A 26,019-nucleotide genomic window follows, 5' to 3' on the forward strand; every position below is an offset into this window, starting at 1 on the left:
TGTGCGTGTGCGTGTGCGTGTGCGTGTGCGTGCGTGTGCGTGTGTGTGTGTGTGTGTGTGTGTGTGCGTGCGTGCGTGCGTGTGTGTGTGTGTGCCCCTGGACAGCTGGAGCGGGAGTCACATTCCCTGGGGCCAGCCCTTCCGTCTCCGCCACCTCACCACGGGGCACTACCTGTCCCTGACGGAGGAAACGGGGGTGGTACTGCAGGACCGGGAGAAGTCTGACACATCCTCCACTGCCTTCTGCTTTAGAGCCTCCAAGGTCAGAGTGCAGGACCAACTCTCTCACACACACACACACACTTCTCAAACTTTGCCTTTCCATCACAGTCAAGGACTTAGCCGCACACTCACAGAGAGCTACTGAAATGATATTACAGTCCTAGGAACAATTCTAAAGACTATCAAATGAATTGCACCTCCTCTCTTTGAGTTATTAAGCACATTAAAGCCATGCCATAAAGGTTCATTTAGCTGAAGTTGCTCTCTATAAATGTATGGACCTGCGGAACCATACCATTCTGGGTATTTAAGTCTATTCTTGGTAATGGTGCTTTCAGACGTAGCTAGTGATCGGAAGCTATTAGTGACCTCTTCACAATTAGTGACCTCTTCACTATGGATCAATAGCATGGTGTAATCCACCATTTCACTGAGGCAGTTTATCATAGGTTTAATACACTATACATTATCCATTGTGTCTGTTCTTAATGGGGAAACAAATGCATAGTGATGCATGAGGGCTTGCCTACGGCCATCCTTTATTGCTCAGTGATATAGGCTATACACATTGTATGCCCTCTTCCTATCTCTTCCTCCCTCTGTCTCTCTCTATTAGGCTAGCCGTCATAGCGTGTGTAATTAGAAGTTGTATCATGGAAAGCTGTCAGTGCTCCTTCAGTCCTTGACCAGCCTGATCCAGATCTGTCAACATCATTAAATGGCTTTTCTTAGATCAAGGTCCCTCAACACCTGCTGCTTAGCATAATAACATGTGATTTGAATAAAACTGAATAACGTTTTGAAGCCTGGCTTGGAGACTTTGTGTGACCGCTTGATCTTGTTTTGGATTCTTCCTTCCCTCTAGGAAAAGCTGGAGTCGAGTCCAAAGCGGGACATCGAGGGCATGGGGATGGCAGAGATTAAGTATGGGGACTCAATCTGCTTCGTCATGCATGTGGCTACAGGACTCTGGCTGTCCTACCAGGCGCCTGATGTAAAATCATCTCGCCTGGGCCCTCTCAAGAGACGGGTGAGACACCAATACACTGCTTTATTTGTCAGCTGTTTATGATACAGCCAGGACTTTTTAAAATCCCTAGTTGGATGAATTAACTGACTTTCAAGTGAGAACTGTTATGGTGTGACTATTCCACTAACAGTGATCGAAAATAATTCCATTGAAAAAACAATTGACCAGAAAGTAGTACATGCAATAAACATCATTAGAAAATTCCTAGTGCAGAAGAGAATTCTCTTGCTGATTTTCTAGTTGATAGGTTTGAGATAAGTGTATTATACTGATAGTGCTTTTCCTGTGACTAAATCAAACCCTGTGGCTGTAATGAATGAGATGTGAGAGGAGTGTATCTGACAGTCCCTGGACTCCACAGATACAGAGCCTAATGGCCTGTAGTGTCAGCAGCACCTGCGTTACAGCCAAGCCATGCTCATCTCTGCTAATGTCTGGAAATTGCTCCCTCCCTCCCTCCCTCCCTCCCTCCCTCCCTCCCTCCCTCCCTTTCCTTCCTCTCTTTCGCTGTCTTTTTCTTTATTTTTTCTTTTGACTCTCTCTATCCCTATCTATCTTTCTATCTCTCTCTCTCTATCACACTCTATCCCCTCTCTCTCTCTCTCTCTCTCTCTCTCTCTCTCCCTCCCTTACCTACCCCCTTTTCTCTCTCTTTCTTCTGTCTCTCCCCGCTCTCTCTCTCTCTCTCTCTCTCTCTCTCTCTCTCTCTCTCTCTCTCTCTCTCTCTCTCTCTCTCTCTCTCTCTCTCTCTCTCTCTCTCTCTCTCTCTCTCTCTCTCTCTCTCTCTCTCTCTCTCTCTCTCTCTCTCTCTCTCTCTCTCTCTCTCTTCCAGGCATTCCTCCACTCTGAGGGTCATATGGATGATGGGCTGACCTTGCAGCGGTGTCAGCACGAAGAGTCCCGTGCTGCTCGCATCATCCGTAACACCACCCGCCTCTTCAGTCACTTCATCAGGTAGCACCACTATCACCGGTACACCTAATATCACCGCTACACCTAATATCAGCAGCATACCACCCTGCATACCACTGCTGGCTTGCTTCTGAAGTAAGCAGGGTTGGTCCTGGTCAGTTCCTGGATGGGAGACCAGATGCTGCTGGAAGTGGTGTTGGAGGGCCAGTAGGAGGCACTCTTTCCTCTGGTCTAAAAATAATATCCCAATGCCCTGTGTAGGGTGCCATCTTTCGGATGCGACGTTAAACAGGTGTCCTGACTCTCTGAGGTCATTAAAGATCCCATGGCACTTATCGTAAGAGTAGGGGTGTTAACCCCGGTGTCCTGGCTAAATTCCCAATCTGGCCCTCAAACCATCACGGTCACCTAATAATCCCCAGTTTACATTTGTCTCATTCATCCCCCTCCTCTCCCCTGTAACTATTCCCCAGGTCGTTGCTGCAAATGACAACGTGTTCTCAGTCAACTCAACTTAACTTACCTAAATATCACCGCTACACCTAATATTACCACTACACCTAATATCACCGCTACACCTAATATCACTGCTACACCTAATATCACCACGACACCTTATTTAACTGCTACACCTAATATCACCACTACACCACTATCACCCTACACCACTATCACCGCTACACCTAATATCCCCACCTCACCTAATATAACCACTACACCACTATCACCCTACACCTAATATAACCGCTAAACCACTATCACCGCTACATCACTATCACCGCTACACCTAATATCCCCACCTCACCTAATATAACCACTACACCACTATCACCCTACACCTAATATAACCGCTAAACCACTATCACCGCTACACCTAATATCACCGCTACACCTAATATAATCTCTGAACCTAATATCATCGCTACACCATTATCACCGCTACACCATTATCACCGCTACACCACTATCACCGCTACACCATTATCACGCTACACCACTATCACTGCTACACCATTATCACCGCTACACCATTATCACCGCTACACCACTATCACCGCTACACCATTATCACCGCTACACCATTATCACGCTACACCACTATCACCGCTACACACTATCACCGGTTCACCATTATCACCGTTACACCACTATCACCGCTACACCACTATCACCACTGCACCGTTATCACCGCTACACCTCTATCACGCTACACCACTACACCACTATCACCACTGCACCATTATCACCGCTACACCTCTATCACCGCTATACAACTATCACTGCTACACCACTATCACCACTGCACCGTCATCACCGCTACACACTATCACCGGTTCACCATTATCACCGTTACACCACTATCACCGCTACACCACTATCACCACTGCACCGTTATCACTGCTACACCACTATCACCACTGCACCGTTATCACCGCTACACACTATCACCGGTTCACCATTATCACCGTTACACCACTATCACCGCTACACCACTATCACCACTGCACCGTTATCACCGCTACACCACTATCACCACTGCACCGTTATCACCGCTACACACTATCACCGGTTCACCATTATCACCGTTACACCTCTATCACGCTACACCACTACACCACTACACCACTATCACCCTACACCACTATCACCACTACACCTAATATCCCCACCTCACCTAATATAACCACTACACCACTATCACCCTACACCTAATATAACCGCTAAACCACTATCACCGCTAAACCACTATTACCGCTACACCACTATCACCCTACACCTAATATAACCGCTAAACCACTATCACCGCTACATCACTATCACCGCTACACCTAATATCACCGCTACACCTAATATCCCCACTACACCTAATATAATCTCTGAACCTAATATCACCGCTACACCATTATCACCGCTACACCATTATCACCGCTACACCACTACACCACTATCACCGCTACACCATTATCACGCTACACCACTATCACCGCTACACCATTATCACCGCTACACCATTATCACCGCTACACCACTATCGCCGCTACACCATTATCACCGCTACACCACTATCACCCTACACCACTATCACCTCTACACCTAATATCCCCACCTCACCTAATATAACCACTACACCACTATCACCCTACACCTAATATAACCGCTAAACCACTATCACCACTAAACCACTATCACCGCTACACCACTATCACCCTACACCTAATATAACCGCTAAACCACTATCACCGCTACATCACTATCACCGCTACACCTAATATCACCGCTACACCTAATATCCCCACTACACCTAATATAATCTCTGAACCTAATATCACCGCTACACCATTATCACCGCTACACCATTATCACCGCTACACCATTACACCACTATCACCGCTACACCATTATCACGCTACACCACTATCACCGCTACACCATTATCACCGCTACACCATTATCACCGCTACACCACCATCGCCGCTACACCATTATCACCGCTACACCATTATCACGCTACACCACTACACCATTATCACCGCTACACACTATCACCGGTTCACCATTATCACCGTTACACCACTATCACCGCTACACCACTATCACCAATGCACCGTTATCACCGCTACACCTCTATCACGCTACACCACTACACCACTATCACCACTGCACCATTATCACCGCTACACCTCTATCACGCTACACCACTACACCACTATCACCACTGCACCATTATCACCGCTACACCTCTATCACGCTACACCACTACACCACTACACCACTATCACCGCTACACCACTATCACCGTTACACCACTACACCTCTATCACGCTACACCATTACACCACTATCACCGCTACACCATTATCACTGCTACACCACTATCACGCTACACCACTATCACCGCTACACCACTATCACGCCTCACCTCTATCACCACTACACCACTACCACGATACACCGCTACACCACTATCACCGCTATCACCTTTACACCACTATCACCACTACATCACTATCACCGCTAACCATTATCACCGCTACACCACTATCACCACTATCACCTTTACACCACTATCACCACTACATCCCTATCACAGCTACACCATTATCACCACTATCACCACTACACCACTATCACCGTTACACCACTATCATCGTTACACCACTATCACCGCTACACCACTATCACCACTGCACCATTATCACCGCTACACCTCTATCACCGCTACACCTCTATCACCGCTACACAACTATCACCACTACACCACTATCACCGCTACACCACTATCACCGCTGCACCATTATCACCGCTGCACCTCTATCACCGCTACACCTCTATCACCGCTACACCTCTATCACCGCTACACAACTATCACCACTACACCTCTATCACCGCTACACCTCTATCACCGCTACACCTCTATCACCGCTACACCACTATCACCGCTACACCACTATCACCGCTACACCACTATCACCGCTACACCACTATCACCACTGCACCATTATCACCGCTACACCTCTATCACCGCTACACCTCTATCACCGCTACACAACTATCACCACTACACCACTATCACCACTACACCACTATCACCACTGCACCATTATCACCGCTACACCTCTATCACGCTACACCACTACACCACTATCACCGCTACACCACTACACCACTATCACCGTTACACCACTACACCTCTATCACGCTACACCATTACACCACTATCACCGCTACACCATTATCACTGCTACACCACTATCACGCTACACCACTATCACCGCTACACCACTATCACGCCTCACCTCTATCACCACTACACCACTACCACGATACACCGCTACACCACTATCACCGCTATCACCTTTACACCACTATCACCACTACATCACTATCACCGCTAACCATTATCACCGCTACACCACTATCACCACTATCACCTTTACACCACTATCACCACTACATCCCTATCACAGCTACACCATTATCACCACTATCACCACTACACCACTATCACCGTTACACCACTATCATCGTTACACCACTATCACCGCTACACTACTATCACCACTGCACCATTATCACCGCTACATCTCTATCACCGCTACACCTCTATCACCGCTACACAACTATCACCACTACACCACTATCACCGCTACACCACTATCACCGCTACACCACTATCATCACTGCACCATTATCACCGCTACACCTCTATCACCGCTACACCTCTATCACCGCTACACCTCTATCACCGCTACACAACTATCACCACTACACCTCTATCACCGCTACACCTCTATCACCGCTACACAACTATCACCACTACACCACTATCACCGCTACACCACTATCACCGCTACACCACTATCACCACTGCACCATTATCACCGCTACACCTCTATCACCGCTACACCTCTATCACCGCTACACAACTATCACCACTACACCACTATCACCGCTACACCACTATCACCGCTACACCACTATCACCACTGCACCATTATCACCGCTACACCTCTATCACCGCTACACCACTATCACCACTGCACCATTATCACCGCTACACCTCTATCACCGCTACACCTCTATCACCGCTACACAACTATCACCACTACACCTCTATCACCGCTACACCTCTATCACCGCTACACAACTATCACCACTACACCACTATCACCACTACACCACTATCACCGCTACACCTCTATCACCGCTACACAACTATCACCACTACACAACTATCACCACTACACCTCTATCACCGCTACACAACTATCACCACTACACCTCTATCACCGCTACACAACTATCACCACTACACCACTATCACCGCTACACCACTATCACCGCTACACCACTATCACCACTACACAACTATCACCACTACACCTCTATCACCGCTACACAACTATCACCACTACACCACTATCACCGCTACACCACTATCACCACTGCACCATTATCACCGCTACACCTCTATCACCGCTACACCACTATCACCGCTACACCACTATCACCACTACACCGCTACACCACTATCACCACTACACCGCTACACCACTATCACCACTACACCGCTAAACCATTTTCACCGCTACACCACTACTAAACCACACAACCAAAATATAACTAATCATTGACTGTAGTGTAATATTCATGCTGTCTGCGTAAAGCCCTGTATATTTGAATGCGCAGCAGCAGTTGAGCTCATGGCCTGTGAGAAGGGTCCTCTATGGATAGCACGGCCCCCAGACAGCATGCTGCCTGCCTTGCTCAATGACCCAGTCCCTAGCCAAACAGGACAATAAACATCTCATGCCATGAGGCCACGTAATGGAATGGAGGAGAGCGCAATGGATAGAACAAGTATTAAACTGGCCTGTGACTGTGACTGTGACTGTGACTCAAACCCAAACCCCCTCGGTGACGTCAGTCGCTCACACATGGCTGACTGGCTTTCACCACTGTCCAGACCCAGACCGCCTCTTGTGAGCTGTACCTTTCCACACACCCCTCCCACTCTGTGTGACAGAGTAGGCACTATTTTTAGCTCACACAGAAATAACATTTCAGCATGGATGAACCTCAAGGCACAAATGATGTTCACTATGGCAGTCACTCCTTGAGTCATATTCTAATACTGGAGTTTGGTGTTGTTATGAAATCTAATGGCATCATTATGAAACCTTCTGATTATATAATGATGTAGTGATATAAATGAGCTGCTCTCCTAATATTATGTTGTTTTGATGCTGAAAAATTGAGTACTTTCTAATAGTCATCTGATGAAGATAATCTCTTCTCCTGTTCCAGAGACCTAGACTGTCTGGGGGGTAAGAACCGTGCATCAGTAGCCCTGCCCATCGAGGAGGTCCTCCAGACTCTGTACGACCTCATCACCTACTTCCAGCTGCCTGATGCTGAGCTGGAGCACGAGGAGAAACAGATCATGCTGCGCTCTCTCAAGAACCGACAGAACCTCTTCAAACAGGAAGTGAGTTCATCCACACAGGAAGTGTTGCATCGCAATCCTGCATGGCGGTTGGTTGGCAGCAGAGGACAATAAAAGTCAAAAGGCAGGTTTTTGCAGGGACCGGGCGTTGACACAATGTTCGCAATACACACTGTTTTTAAAGGCTAAATCAATAGATTCTATAGTATTTCAATGGCGCATTGTATTTCAGAGCATTGCTTTTTAACTGTCAGCAGTTTTGCTCTGAGTTTTTCTGCGGTGACAACAATGCCTTTTGATAAGCCTCTCGGCCCAACATTTCTCTTATCAATTATAAAATGTCAGCTTCCTTCCCTTGTGCCTGTAATGTCAAATACTCAACGTCAACTACTCTCCCTAAGTCAAACAAAAGCCGCTGCTATGGATTTTATTTTCCCCCAGTGGTTCACTATGTCCTCAAGCAATAAGTTGATAAGTTGAATTACTGTAAAATAGCTGTATGCTGTGTTTATGTTATGTTTACATAACTAGTATTACCATGGATCCTGCCCTTGGAATGCTGCTATAACGCATCTATATCCTAGCCTACACACTTTTCCATCATTTTGTCATTTTATTTTATTTATTTATTCCATCCCACTCTCCCATACATCCTGGTTATAAGGTAAATGTTTCAGTATTGACAGCTGACATAAATAACTTGCAATGTCCTTTCTCACTGGGCTTGCATACCTCTTAGCATGTCTGAGGTGGGACCAAGTCATTGTTTTACAAGTCACAAGTAAGTCTCAAGTCTTAGCACTCAAGTCTCAAGTCAAAACCGATAAGTATCAAGTCAAGTCAAGTCTCAAGTCCTAAACTTTGAGTTTCGAGTCCTAAACCAGTCATAATGTGCTCTTCACCAAATGTAATACCATTTCATATGTTTAAGAAGAGTAATATTTAGTATATTACATTCATGCAAATCATGAATGCATTTAAAAATATCTATATATTTATTACTTTCCAAATAAATGTTATATTTCCATGTAAATACATGAGGGGGTCTTTCTCATGGGTAGCCATGAGAAAGACGACCCCCCCATAGTGATCGACAATCGAGGATCGCTATGGGACGCAATCGGGCGATGTAGGCTTGTACATAATTACCCAACATTAACACACACACACTCTGTGTGGTTACAGTGGGATTTAGGCTACCAAATGCCTAGCCAGTTGTAGCTCAATCTTGGGTGCAATGATCACGTTCCTCCACTGACTGACTGTGTGAAGTTCCTTGATTTAACGTTATGTTAGCCTACATGCTACACTCGCAAAGTTATAAAATATATAGCTGTTGGCTATATTAGCCACGACTTACCGTTCTTTGTGCAGCTTCAAATGTCGATCAAAGTTGGAAATTGTTGCGCCTCCGTCTGTAATTTTGTTCCCGCATGTTTGCGTTTTTGTTGATACAGCGTCGTCGTTATATCCGAAAATAATAATTTTGGGGTATCATCTTTCCAAGGGCTCCATCTGAATTCAGCCGCCGACGTTCCTCTGCATTGCCACGCACAGCTTTTTCTCAGCTGGCACAATTTGATTGGCTGCTGTCCGATTCAAACTGTAATCGGTTAAATGAAGAGTTGATGTCCTGCACACTTTCTTTAATAGCATCATTTTTTATATTTGGGCTTGGGGAGGGTATCAAGTCAGGTCGAGTCAAAAAGTCCAAGTTAAGTCAAAGTCGAGTTGCAAGTCATCATATTTGTGACTCGAGTCACATGACTTGGGCTCCGGTGAGACTCGAGTCACAAATATGATGACTTGCAACTCGACTTTGACTTTAACACCTCTGCGGATCAGTATTATTACCATTCTAGATTAATCACCAAGGCATGCAGTGGGAGTAGTGCACAATATAGAGAAAATGACACCATTTTGGAAGCACCCTAGGAGCTGACATTTGATGATGGGTGCGACTGTGTTTCAGGGCATGCTGACTCTGGTGTCCTGCTGCATCGACCGTCTGAACGTGTACAACAGTGCAGCCCACTTTGGGGAGTGTGCCGGGGCAGAGGCTGGGGCTTCCTGGAAGGAAATCCTCAACCTGCTCTATGAGCTGCTGGGTGAGAGAGACAATAGAAGAGTTCATTGTCCTCCAATGAGGACAGAGTCTTATACACAAGTCATCACGCCAAATTGTAACAGTGACATAAAGAGTCACAGTAGGCCAAGACAAACAAACACACACACACACACACACACAATGTTGATTACAACTCTATGATCTACATACACAGGTGATTGAGACTCAGTCTCACCTTTCACTACTGTTTAGGGAGAGATTACAATGTTGAAAACAACACACAGTCAGTCACATGTACCAGAGGCATAGTAGCCTGCCACTAAAGCCCTGGCCATCCCAGCATTTGCTCTTACCAACCACAGGCCCGCGTATCACTGCTGCGCTGGGATTATTTGGGATACCTGAGCTGGTATTTACAGAGCTGTTTCTGGTCCTCTAGGCACCCTAGGGTGGTGTTTCCCTAACGTACACTGCTGTTTACTGTCTGTAAGGATGCCTCAGTACACATGCACTCTAGCACACACACACACAATCAGCCTGTGTAATGGATTTCCTCCTCTTCGTCTGAGGAGGAGTAAGGATCGGACCAAAGCGCAGCGTGGTAGGTGTTCATGATGATGTTTAATTAAAACTCAGAACACTAAACAGTAAATGACAACGTGAATTTACCAAAACGGAAACAGTACCGTGTGGCCCAAACACTCACACGGAAACAAACACCCACAAACCAAAAGTGAAACCCAGGCTACCTAAGTATGATTCTCAATCAGAGACAACTAACGACACCTGCCTCTGATTGAGAACCATACTAGGCCGAACACAAAAACCAACATAGAAAAACAAACATAGACTGCCCACCCCAACTCACACCCTGACCATACTAAAACAAAGACAATAACAAAGGTCAGAACGTGACAGCCTGACCTTTGCGATCTTATTCAATCTTAAATTATAGGACCAACACAAAATCTATTCTACAGTGTATCCTATCATCAGCTAGCATTAACACAAAGTTACACGTTCACTCTATGAGTACATAGGGGCTGAAGTTGGGTGCTGGGAGTGGATAAGGATAGCATGTAGATTTCAGGTCTGTGAGAAGTGCTTCCAGGGCTTCTTCCTGACTGTACATCTCCCACAGCACACAGAATGTCCAACACACACTCCTAGCCAGCCTGGACTGTGCCATGCTCACCAATTGGCTTTTTACCCCATAAGGAATCACACCATCCCTTCTCACCATTGTATTTGGTTGTTGTTTGGTCACTCTGTTATCCATTTCCTTACTTAAGACCTAAAATTGCCAGAATCACAGACCAGTCCAACCGTTCATGGTAGTTGGACATTACAGCCATTCCCTCACAGTGGCAGAAGCGTTTCTTTGTGTCAGAAGCTTCCCAGCTCTAGTGTCTGTGTCACTGTCTAAGCCCTTCTGTTCCCCTCTGAGTGTGTCCTTCACAGCGTGTTTACATGGTGCTTTCTCCTTATGGGGAGCATTAGTGTGCAGACCACGTCCCCCATCTCACATTCCTTCCTTCATGCACCTGTTCCAGCTAAATGGATTTTTGGAGCCAGGCTTCCTCTCCTCTGTTTGTCTGCACTGGGTGACCCTGTCATTTTTGGCTTGGACGACTCTCCTGTGCCCCCGATGTCACGCCCTCCCTCTGCACTCTGCTGCTTAATTAATATGGATGAGGATTAGGAAAAAGACACTACTCTTTCCTTGGCATGGAGTGTGGTTTAAGGTGTGCGTTTTGGGTGACGTGGTTGTTGTGTAAAGATGTACGTTTTGGCAGTGTTGTTGGCTGTAGGTCAAAGACATCTTCATAACTATGTGACATGTCTCCTTGGGTTTAATATGTTGTGAAAGATGTACAGTAATGTTCGGTAGTGTTTTTCTATAGTTGCTAGGTTTTCTGTACTGTAGGTCAAAGATCAGCAATTTGCATTATCCTCTTCAAACTAGCCAACTGTGTATGAATGTATCTCCCCCCCTTGACCTTCTTGACCTTCTTGTCCATGTGTCCTTTAGCGGCGCTGATCCGAGGCAACAGGAACAACTGCACCCAGTTCTCCAACAACCTTGACTGGCTGGTCAGCAAGCTGGAGAGACTCGAGTCCTCCTCAGGTACCATGATGATGACATGTTTAAAGCTCTGTTTGTCCTTGACCTACCGTTCCTTCGGCTGCATGCTGACTGGACAGGGTTGAAAAGGTGACGTGTAGTTGGATTACACTGCTGTAAACCCCAGACCTGGTGTTTAGAGTCCTGAATGGGTTTAGTTATGCTTTAATATGTATGGTCACACTCAGAAGCATGCGTTTAAGGAACGTCCTTTCGTGTCTTGTTCCCTTGCTCTCTGTGGCCACGGCAGGCATACTGGAGGTTCTCCACTGCATTCTAACTGAGAGCCCGGAGGCTCTAAATATCATCCAGAGAGGACACATCAAGTCCATCATCTCCCTGCTCTACAAACATGGACGCAACCACAAGGTGAGCTGAAACCGGAGGATGAGCTGTATCAAATATCACCATGATCAAGTGGATGTAGCGACATTGTTTGTTATTTTGATAACATTTGTCCATCACAACAGTTATAAAGCACAGTAATTCACTCATGAGCCTGTGTTTTATTAGTACACCCAGTGCTGACAGGGCTGCAGAGAGTTGATGAGTTCTTGTTGGGGCTGGGCATTTGGTTGTTATGTGTAAAGAGATCAATATATTTGCATTGGAATTAGATCTCCCGCAGCAGGTTGCCATTCTTTGTCATGAATCTTGCCCTGGAGGCAGCTTTGCAGAGTGGTCACTAACTGGCACAGCCACAAAGTAATTGTCACGCCTTGGTCATTGTATTTTGTGTTTTTGTTATATGTTTGGGTAGGCCAGGGTGTGACATGGGTTTATTATGTTGTGTTTCGTATTGGGGTTTGTATTATTTGGGATTGCGGCTAATTAGGGGTGTGGTATAGGTTTGGCTGCCTGAGGCGATTCTCAATTAGAGTCAGGTGCTTATCGTTGTCTCCGATTGGGAACCGTATTTAGGCAGCCTCAGTTTCGCTTTGTATTTTGTGGGTGTTTGTTCCTGTCTCTGTGTTGTAGTCACCAGATAGGCTGTAATTAGTTTCACGTTCCGTTCTGTTGTTTTTGTATTTCAGTTATTTCATGTACCGCTATTCTGTTCATTAAAGTCATGAGTAACCTACACGCTGCATTTCGGTCTGACTTTCTTCATTCAACAGACGAACACCGTTACAGAAACACCCACCCTTCACGGACCGAGCAGCATGTAACTGGCAACGACGCAGATAACTGGCAGGAGCTAATGGAGTATACGACGTGGGAAGAAATTGACAGGTGGGCGGCCGACCCAGAGAGAGTGCAGGCGCCCGCCTGGGATTCGCTTCAGCAGTGCGAAGAGGGCTACAGGCGAATCGAGTCAAAGAAAATAACATGACGGTTAAAACGGTGAGGCGCTGGTATAAACAGGCAGCGACAGCTGGAGCAGCAAAGGAAGGATGAATTATTCGGAGAATGGACATGGGAAGATGTGTTGGATGGTAAAGGTTGTTACACTTGGGAGGAGATATTGGCCGGAAGATATCGCCTAGCATGGGAACAGGTGGAGGCACTAAGGAGAGCAGAGGCAGCCGGAGATAGGAGCTGACGATACGAGGGAACACGGTTGGCAAGGAAAAGCAGCCCAAAAAAATTATTGGGGGGGGGCTAGAAGGGAGAATAGTTATGCCAGGTAGGAGACCTGCGCAAACTCCCTGTGCTCACCGTTGGGCTAGAGAGACCGGGCAGGCACCGTGGTTATGCTATGGAGCGCACAGTGTTTTCAGTGCGGGAGCATAGCACGGTGCGGCACATACCAGCTCTTCCTATTGGCCGGGCTAGAGTGGGCATCGAGCCAGGTAAGCTTGGGCAGGCTCGGTGCTCAAGAGCTCCAGTGCGCCTGCACGGTCCGATCTATCCAGAGCCACCTCTACACACCAGTCCTCCGGTAGCAGCTCCCCGCACCAGGCTTCCTGTGCGTGTCCTCGATCCAGTACCACCAGTTCCAGCACCACGCACCAGGCCTCCAGTGCGCCTCGCCTGTTCAGCGCAGCCAGCGCTTTTCTCCTCTCCTGCGCTGTCGGAGTCTCCCGCCTGTTTAGCGCAGCCAGCGCTTTTCTCCTCTCCTGCGCTGTCGGAGTCTCCCGCCTGTTTAGCACAGCCAGAGCCTTTCTCCTCTCCTGCGCCGCCAGTGCTCCCAGTCTGCCCAACGCTGCCAGTGCTCCCAGTCTGCCCATCGCGGCCAGTGCTCCCAGTCTGCCCAGCGCGGCCAGTGCTCCCAGTCTGCCCAGCGCCGCCAGTGCTCCCAGTCTGCCCAGCGCCGCCAGTCAGCCCAGCGCCGCCAGACAACCAGTCTCTTCCAGATCTGCTAGACAACCAGTCTCTTCCAGATCTGCTAGACAACCAGTCTCTTCCAGATCTGCCAGACAACCTGACTCTTCCAGTTCCGCCAGCCAGCCAGGATTTACCGGAGCCTACTACCTGCCTGAGCTTCCTCTCAGTACTGGGCTTCTTCTCAGTACTGGGCTTCTTCTCAGTACTGGGCTTCCCCTCAGTACCGGGCTTCCCCTCAGTACCGGGCTCCCCCTCAGTCCCGGGCTGCCCCTCTGTCCCGAGCTGCCCCTCTGTCCCGAGCTGCCCCTCTGTCCCGGGCTGCCCCTCTGTCCCGAGATGCCCCTCTGTCCTGAGATGCCCCTCTGTCCCGAGCTGCCCCTCTGTCCCGAGCTGCCCCTCTGTCCCGAGCTGCCCCTCTGTCACGAGCTGCTCCTCAGTTATGTGGGGATCTGGGTGAGGACTATTAGGCCATGGTCGGCGGAGAGGGTGGATTATCCCAGGACGCGAAGGGGAAGAACTAGGACATTTATGGAGTGGGGTCCACGTCCTGAGCCAGAACCGCCACCATGGACAGACGCCCACCCGGACCCTCCCTATGCTCTTGAGGTGCGTCCGGGAGTCCGCACCTTAGGGGGGGGGTTCTGTCACGCCTTGGTCATTGTATTTTGTGTTTTTGTTATATGTTTGGTTAGGCCAGGGTGTGACATGGGTTTATTATGTTGTGTTTCGTATTGGGGTTTGTATTATTTGGGATTGTGGCTGATTAGGGGTGTGGTATAGGTTTGGCTGCCTGAGGCGATTCTCAATTAGAGTCAGGTGCTTATCGTTGTCTCCGATTGGGAACCGTATTTAGGCAGCCTCAGTTTCGCTTTGTATTTCGTGGGTGTTTGTTCCAGTCTCTGTGTTGTAGTCACCAGATAGGCTGTAATTAGTTTCACGTTCCGTTCTGTTGTTTTTGTATTTCAGTTATTTCATGTACCGCTATTCTGTTCATTAAAGTCATGAGTAACCTACACGCTGCATTTCGGTCTGACTTTCTTCATTCAACAGACGAACGCCGTTACAGTAATTAAACCTGATTTTAAACCTAACCCTAACCTTAACCATGCTGTTAAACCTAATGGCTCACAAGAACCTTAAATCTAACCTGTACCCCTGCACATTGCCTCGGTACCGGTACCCCCCTGTATATAGCCTCGTTATTGTTATTTTATTGTGTTACTTATTTGGTAAATATTTTCTTAACTCTTTTTTGAACTGCAATGTTGGTTAAGGGCTTGTAAGTAAGCATTTCACGGTAAGATTTACACATGTTGTCTACACATGCATGTGACAAATCAAGTTTGATTTGATTTGAAATCTGCTGTTTTTGGCAACCCGACCAAATTCACCTAGAAATGTGCATTATAGATCTATCATTCTCATTGAAAGCAAGTCTAAGAAGTGGTAGATTGATATGTTATTTTCTATTTCTATGTAATTAAGTTTAGTTTTTGCATGTTTTACTTTCTGTTTTGTACTCCAGCTTCAAACAGCTGAAAATATAATATTTTTGGTTATGGAAAATAAATTTCACAGCGGTTTAGATGGTATAATGATTCTCTACACTAAACTTGCTTGTTTTGTCACAAACTGAAATTAGGAAAAACTATTAGAATTTTAGCAACAGAAAATGGCAGAGTGATTTCTGCATAGTCCACCATTAAATTAAGCAAATTTTTGTTTTCATAAATGTTTTACAATATAGCCAATTTTGACTTTGCAGCTGGCCCATCTAGTGAAAATCAGTCAGTTCTGCCTCCAAGGCAAGATTCATGGCAATAAACGTCAACCTGCTCTCCAGTGGGCTGTCATCTCCTTTGTCATAAATCACAGTTGATGTATCATTTGGCTGTGGCCCCTTATGAAGCTGTGGATAATAAAGCACAGGTCTTGGCCTGGCGCCCTTGGCTGTCGTTCCTTGCCCATTTAATTCCTCTGCTTTGTAAAGCCAGGTTGGGCCCCCATGCATCAAAATGATATTACTGGATATGGTTTCACCCTGATTAGCATCTCTCAGTAATTATGGCTGGCTGCATTAATAGCTGCATAAAAAGGTTCTCCCTCTAATAGCAACATGAAAAAGGACTACGGATGAGTTGGTAGTCCTTAGTGTTCTCTCTCTCCCTGTCTCTCCCACTCAGGGTTTGAATGGATTAGATGAGCTGTATTCACCCCCTCTCTCTCTCCCTGTCTCTCCCACTCAGGGTTTGAATGGGTTAGATGAGCTGTATTCTGTACTCAGTGATTAGGGAGCTGCTGTATTCACCCCCTCTCTCTCTCTCCCTGTCTCTCCAACTCAGGGTTTGAATGGGTTAGATGAGCTGTATTCTGTACTCAGTGATTAGGGAGCTGCTGTATTCACCCCCTCTCTCTCTCTCCCTGTCTCTCCCACTCAGGGTTTGAATGGGTTAGATGAGCTGTATTCACCCCCCCTCTCTCTCCCTGTCTCTCCCACTCAGGGTTTGAATGGGTTAGATGAGCTGTATTCTGTACTCAGTGATTAGGGAGCTGCTGTATTCACCCCCTCTCTCTCTCCCTGTCTCTCCCACTCAGGGTTTGAATGGGTTAGATGAGCTGTATTCTGTACTCAGTGATTAGGGAGCTGCTGTATTCACCCCCCCTCTCTCTCCCTGTCTCTTCCACTCAGGGTTTGAATGGGTTAGATGAGCTGTATTCTGTGCTCAGTGATTAGGGAGCTGCTGTATTCACCCCCTCTCTCTCTCCCTGTCTCTCCCACTCAGGGTTTGAATGGGTTAGATGAGCTGTATTCTGTACTCAGTGATTAGGGAGCTGCTGTATTCACCCCCTCTCTCTCTCCCTGTCTTTCCCACTCAGGGTTTGAATGGGTTAGATGAGCTGTATTCTGTACTCAGTGATTAGGGAGCTGCTGTATTCACCCCCTCTCTCTCTCCCTGTCTCTCCCACTCAGGGTTTGAATGGGTTAGATGAGCTGTATTCTGTACTCAGTGATTAGGGAGCTGCTGTATTCACCCCTCTCTCTCTCCCTGTCTCTCCCACTCAGGGTTTGAATGGGTTAGATGAGCTGTATTCTGTACTCAGTGATTAGGGAGCTGCTGTATTCACCCCCTCTCTCTCTCCCTGTCTCTCCCACTCAGGGTTTGAATGGGTTAGATGAGCTGTATTCTGTACTCAGTGATTAGGGAGCTGCTGTATTCACCCCCCCTCTCTCTCCCTTTCTCTCTTCAACCTGCAGATTCTGGATGTGCTCTGCTCCCTCTGTGTGTGTAACGGGGTGGCTGTAAGAGCCAATCAGAATCTTATCTGCGATCACCTGCTCCCTAAAAGAGATCTGCTTCTCCAGACCCGATTGGTCAATGACGTCCAAAGGTAACAAGCCATCCAATCCCAACCCGGTATAAATAGATTAATGCGCTACTGGTTGTAATATAAGAGTGATAGATAGTGTTGGTTATTCTTCTCTTTGCTGTGTTTGTTTGATGAGATTGTGCATAGTGCCTAAAGAAACATCAATCACAATTATATGATTAAACCCTAATCCGAGTCTCTGATACTTGGCAGCATGAGGCCCAACATCTTCCTGGGAGTGAGTGAGGGCTCGGCCCAGTATAAGAAGTGGTACTACGAGCTGACGATTGACCAGGTGGACCACTTCTTGACCAGCGACCCCTCTCACCTGCGTGTGGGCTGGGCCACCAACAAGGGTTACGCCCCTTACCCTGGTGGAGGGGAGGGGTGGGGGGGCAACGGGGTGGGGGGACGACCTCTACTCTTACGGCTTTGACGGACTTCATCTCTGGTCAGGTGGGTATTCGCAGTAGATGTTTGCCTTCATCTTAACCTAGCTGCTCCACATTAAGTCACCTGATTCATAAATGATGAGAAGTAACCCAGGGCTAAGACCAGATTGTGTCTAGACAGTGTGTGTGTCCTACAGGGTAAATCGGTCTGCTCCGCCCAAAGAGTGTGTGTTCATGTGTGTGTGTCTTGTAGGTCATATTTAAGTGCTGACACTGTGGTTTATTGCAGGTCGTATCTCCCGGGCGGTGGCTTCTAATAACCAACACATCCTGACCTCTGAGGATGTGGTGAGCTGTTGTCTGGACCTGGGAGCCCCCAGCATCTCCTTCAGGATCAATGGACAGCCCGTACAGGGCATGTTCGAGAACTTCAACATCGATGGACTCTTCTTCCCTGTTGTCAGCTTCTCTGCTGGCGTCAAGTATGTGTTTGTCTTAGACACACACCCATGTCATTAACATGAATGACCACGTATACACACCCATGTCATTAACATGAATGAACACGTATACACACCTACGTCATTAACATGAATTAACACGTGTACACACCCATGTCATTAACATGAATGAACACGTATACACACCTACGTCATTAACATGAATGAACACGTGTACACACCCATGTCATTAACATGAATGAACACGTATACACACCTACGTCATTAACATGAATGAACACGTATACACACCCATGTCATTAACATGAATGAACACGTGTACACACCCATGTCATTAACATGAATGAACACGTATACACACCTACGTCATTAACATGAATGAACACGTATACACACCTACGTCATTAACATGAATGAACACGTATACACACCCATGTCATTAACATGAATGAACACGTATACACACCCATGTCATTAACATGAATGAACACGTATACACACCCATGTCATTAACATGAATGAACACGTACACACACCTACGTCATTAACATGAATGAACACGTATACACACCTACGTCATTAACATGAATGAACACGTATATACACCCATGTCATTAACATGAATGAACACGTATACACACCCATGTCATTAACATGAATGAACACGTGTACACACCCATGTCATTAACATGAATGAACACGTATACACACCTACGTCATTAACATGAATGAACACGTATACACACCTACGTCATTAACATGAATGAACACGTATACACACCCATGTCATTAACATGAATGAACACGTATACACACCTACGTCATTAACATGAATGAACACGTATACACACCTACGTCATTAACATGAATGAACACGTATACACACCCATGTCATTAACATGAATGAACACGTATACACACCCATGTCATTAACATGAATGAACACGTATACACACCCATGTCATTAACATGAATGAACACGTATACACACCCATGTCATTAACATGAATGAACACGTATACACACCCATGTCATTAACATGAATGAACACGTACACACACCCATGTCATTAACATGAATGAACACGTATACACACCCATGTCATTAACATGAATGAACACGTATACACACCCATGTCATTAACATGAATGAACACGTATACACACCCATGTCATTAACATGAATGAACACGTATACACACCCATGTCATTAACATGAATGAACACGTATACACACCCATGTCATTAACATGAATGAACACGTATACACACCCATGTCATTAACATGAATGAACACGTATACACACCCATGTCATTAACATGAATGAACACGTATACACACCCATGTCATTAACATGAATGAACACGTATACACACCCATGTCATTAACATGAATGAACACGTATACACACCCATGTCATTAACATGAATGAACACGTATACACACCTATGTCATTAACATGAATGAACACGTATACACACCCATGTCATTAACATGAATGAACACGATACACACGTATACACACCCATTAACATGAATGAACACGTATACACACCTATGTCATTAACATGAATGAACACGTATACACACCTATGTCATTAACATGAATGAACACGTATACACACCTACGTCATTAACATGAATGAACACGTATACACACCCATGTCATTAACATGAATGAACACGTATACACACCTACGTCATTAACATGAATGAACACGTATACACACCCATGTCATTAACATGAATGAACACGTATACACACCCATGTCATTAACATGAATGAACACGTGTACACACCCATGTCATTAACATGAATGAACACGTATACACACCTATTAACATGAATCATTAACATGAATGAACACGTATACACACCTACGTCATTAACATGAATGAACACGTATACACACCTACGTCATTAACATGAATGAACACGTATACACACCTACGTCATTAACATGAATGAACACGTATACACACCTATGTCATTAACATGAATGAACACGTATACACACCCATGTCATTAACATGAATGAACACGTATACACACCCATGTCATTAACATGAATGAACACGTATACACACCCATGTCATTAACATGAATGAACACGTATACACACCCATGTCATTAACATGAATGAACACGTATACACACCCATGTCATTAACATGAATGAACACGTATACACACCCATGTCATTAACATGAATGAACACGTATACACACCCATGTCATTAACATGAATGAACACGTATACACACCCATGTCATTAACATGAATGAACACGTATACACACCCATGTCATTAACATGAATGAACACGTATACACACCCATGTCATTAACATGAATGAACACGTATACACACCTATGTCATTAACATGAATGAACACGTATACACACCTCATTAACATGTCATTAACATGAATGAACACGTATACACACCCATGTCATTAACATGAATGAACACGTATACACACCTACGTCATTAACATGAATGAACACGTATACACACCCATGTACACACCCATGTCATTAACATGAATGAACACGTATACACACCCATGTCATTAACATGAATGAACACGTATACACACCTATGTCATTAACATGAATGAACACGTGTACACACCCATGAATCATTAACATGAATGAACACGTATACACACCTACATCATTAACATGAATGAACACGTGTACACACCCATGTCATTAACATGAATGAACACGTATACACACCCATGTCATTAACATGAATGAACACGTATACACACCTATGTCATTAACATGAATGAACACGTCATTAACATGAACATACACACCCATGTCATTAACATGAATGAACACGTGAATACACACCCATGTCATTAACATGAATGAACACGTATACACACCTACGTCATTAACATGAATGAACACGTATGAAACATGAATGAACACGTATACACACCCATGTCATTAACATGAATGAACACGTATACACACCTATGTCATTAACATGAATGAACACGTATACACACCTACGTCATTAACATGAATGAACACGTGTTAACACACCCATGTCATTAACATGAATGAACACGTATACACACCTACATCATTAACATGAATGAACACGTGTACACACCCATGTCATTAACATGAATGAACACGTATACACACCCATGTCATTAACATGAATGAACACGTATACACACCTATGTCATTAACATGAATGAACACGTATACACACCCATGTCATTAACATGAATGAACACGTGTACACACCCATGTCATTAACATGAATGAACACGTATACACACCTACGTCATTAACATGAATGAACACGTATACACACCTACGTCATTAACATGAATGAACACGTATACACACCCATGTCATTAACATGAATGAACACGTATACACACCTACGTCATTAACATGAATGAACACGTATACACACCTATGTCATTAACATGAATGAACACGTATACACACCCATGTCATTAACATGAATGAACACGTATACACACCCATGTCATTAACATGAATGAACACGTATACACACCCATGTCATTAACATGAATGAACACGTATACACACCCATGTCATTAACATGAATGAACACGTATACACACCCATGTCATTAACATGAATGAACACGTATACACACCCATGTCATTAACATGAATGAACACGTATACACACCCATGTCATTAACATGAATGAACACGTACACACACCCATGTCATTAACATGAATGAACACGTATACACACCCATGTCATTAACATGAATGAACACGTATACACACCCATGTCATTAACATGAATGAACACGTATACACACCCATGTCATTAACATGAATGAACACGTATACACACCCATGTCATTAACATGAATGAACACGTGTACACACCCATGTCATTAACATGAATGAACACGTATACACACCTACGTCATTAACATGAATGAACACGTATACACACCTACGTCATTAACATGAATGAACACGTATACACACCCATGTCATTAACATGAATGAACACGTATACACACCCATGTCATTAACATGAATGAACACGTATACACACCCATGTCATTAACATGAATGAACACGTATACACACACCATGTCATTAACATGAATGAACACGTATACACACCCATGTCATTAACATGAATGAACACGTATACACACCCATGTCATTAACATGAATGAACACGTATACACACCCATGTCATTAACATGAATGAACACGTATACACACCCATGTCATTAACATGAATGAACACGTATACACACCCATGTCATTAACATGAATGAACACGTATACACACCCATGTCATTAACATGAATGAACACGTATACACACCCATGTCATTAACATGAATGAACACGTATACACACCCATGTCATTAACATGAATGAACACGTGTACACACCCATGTCATTAACATGAATGAACACGTATACACACCTACGTCATTAACATGAATGAACACGTATACACACCTACGTCATTAACATGAATGAACACGTATACACACCCATGTCATTAACATGAATGAACACGTATACACACCCATGTCATTAACATGAATGAACACGTATACACACCCATGTCATTAACATGAATGAACACGTATACACACCTACGTCATTAACATGAATGAACACGTATACACACCTACGTCATTAACATGAATGAACACGTATACACACCCATGTCATTAACATGAATGAACACGTATACACACCCATGTCATTAACATGAATGAACACGTGTACACACCCATGTCATTAACATGAATGAACACGTATACACACCTACGTCATTAACATGAATGAACACGTATACACACCTACGTCATTAACATGAATGAACACGTATACACACCCATGTCATTAACATGAATGAACACGTATACACACCTACGTCATTAACATGAATGAACACGTATACACACCTACGTCATTAACATGAATGAACACGTATACACACCCATGTCATTAACATGAATGAACACGTATACACACCCATGTCATTAACATGAATGAACACGTATACACACCCATGTCATTAACATGAATGAACACGTATACACATGAATGAACCGTATACATGTCATTAACATGAATGAACACGTATACACACCCATGTCATTAACATGAATGAACACGTATACACACCCATGTCATTAACATGAATGAACACGTATACACACCCACGTCATTAACATGAATGAACACGTATACACACCCACGTCATTAACATGAATGAACACGTATACACACCCATGTCATTAACATGAATGAACACGTATACACACCCATGTCATTAACATGAATGAACACGTATACACACCTATGTCATTAACATGAATGAACACGTACACACACCCACGTCATTAACATGAATGAACACGTACACACACCTATGTCATTAACATGAATGAACACGTATACACACCCATGTCATTAACATGAAGGAACACGTATACACACCCATGTCATTAACATGAATGAACACGTATACACACCCATGTCATTAACATGAATGAACACGTATACACACCTACGTCATTAACATGAATGAACACGTGTACACACCCATGTCATTAACATGAATGAACACGTATACACACCTACATCATTAACATGAATGAACACGTGTACACACCCATGTCATTAACATGAATGAACACGTATACACACCCATGTCATTAACATGAATGAACACGTATACACACCTATGTCATTAATATGAATGAACACGTATACACACCCATGTCATTAACATGAATGAACACGTGTACACACCCATGTCATTAACATGAATGAACACGTATACACACCCATGTCATTAACATGAATGAACACGTATACACACCTATGTCATTAACATGAATGAACACGTATACACACCTACGTCATTAACATGAATGAACACGTATACACACCTACGTCATTAAAATGAATGAACACGTATACACACCTACGTCATTAACATGAATGAACACGTATACACACCTACGTCATTAACATGAATGAACACGTATACACACCTATGTCATTAACATGAATGAACACGTATACACACCCATGTCATTAACATGAATGAACACGTATACACACCTACGTCATTAACATGAATGAACACGTATACACACCCATGTCATTAACATGAATGAACACGTATACACACCCATGTCATTAACATGAATGAACACGTGTACACACCCATGTCATTAACATGAATGAACACGTGTACACACCCATGTCATTAACATGAATGAACACGTACACACACCTACGTCATTAACATGAATGAACACGTATACACACCTACGTCATTAACATGAATGAACACGTATACACACCCATGTCATTAACATGAATGAACACGTGTACACACCTACAGAGCACTCTCTTCAAATATCTTCCTCTCCTCCCTCTAGTCTGCATGAAAATACATCGAATCCCTCCCTACATCATTTCCTCTATATACTGTATTAAACCTTAAGGGCTCAGATGCAGGTAGAGGCCATCTTACCCACTTGTGTTGCCATGGCAACTTCAGATGATATGAATGACGTCTGCTAAATGAAATTTCAGGCCCCAGCAAGCTTCACAGGATTTCATGATCGACTCCGTTTTTGCAGCAAAATGGCATTTTACTGTTCTGAACTTCACTCTGTGCCGAGATGTGACGCTTGACAGTTCCAGACATTTCCATTCACATCCAATTCCACCCAGGGCTGCAAGCTACACTGTATATCAATTACCACAATCAAATTTGCGGGAGCGTTAAACAAAATTAACATAACCTCATATTTATAGAAATTCTGTCAGCGTTATTCTGCATTTGTCTGTGTGTGTCACGAGATGCAGGCCACATCAGATCATGTAAATAAGGAACCCTGAGGGGCTTGAACATTTCCTGTGCTCTGAACTGCTGGCCGTGCTATGCCATGGCACAGCCAGTCACTGTGCAGCAACACTTGTTAATAATTGATTGGTGCACTGCACTCAGAATGGACTTGGAGTGAATGCGTCATCATCACTACTACTTCAGCTGCTATTTCAGACAGGGCCCAGGAGGGCTGCTGAGTAGTGGGCTGAAATGCTGCATCATTCTCAGTGTGGGGTAAGTCATAGTCACTCTCTGTTCTACTGGGCTCAGCTGGGGCGCGGTTAGAGATGAGCTGGGGCTCGGTTAGAGATGGGCTGGGGCTCAGTTAGAG

At 44.7% G+C, this 26,019-nt stretch overlaps 1 protein-coding gene across 1 annotated transcript in view; it reads left to right on the top strand.

The window, feature by feature from the left end:
• The window catches only part of LOC124001573 (ryanodine receptor 3-like), a 170,997-nt gene that overhangs the window by 73,250 nt on the left and 71,728 nt on the right, over positions 1–26,019 (top strand). The window contains 11 exon segments of the mRNA XM_046308480.1: positions 106–262; positions 1,088–1,252; positions 2,085–2,206; positions 7,973–8,153; positions 10,084–10,219; positions 12,212–12,307; positions 12,555–12,673; positions 17,829–17,962; positions 18,155–18,347; positions 18,349–18,397; positions 18,623–18,815. Of these exon segments, the coding sequence (XP_046164436.1) occupies positions 106–262; positions 1,088–1,252; positions 2,085–2,206; positions 7,973–8,153; positions 10,084–10,219; positions 12,212–12,307; positions 12,555–12,673; positions 17,829–17,962; positions 18,155–18,347; positions 18,349–18,397; positions 18,623–18,815 (1,545 nt within the window).

This window comes from Oncorhynchus gorbuscha, linkage group LG17, assembly GCF_021184085.1.
Source record: "Oncorhynchus gorbuscha isolate QuinsamMale2020 ecotype Even-year linkage group LG17, OgorEven_v1.0, whole genome shotgun sequence".
Classification (NCBI taxonomy): Eukaryota; Metazoa; Chordata; class Actinopteri; order Salmoniformes; family Salmonidae; genus Oncorhynchus; species Oncorhynchus gorbuscha.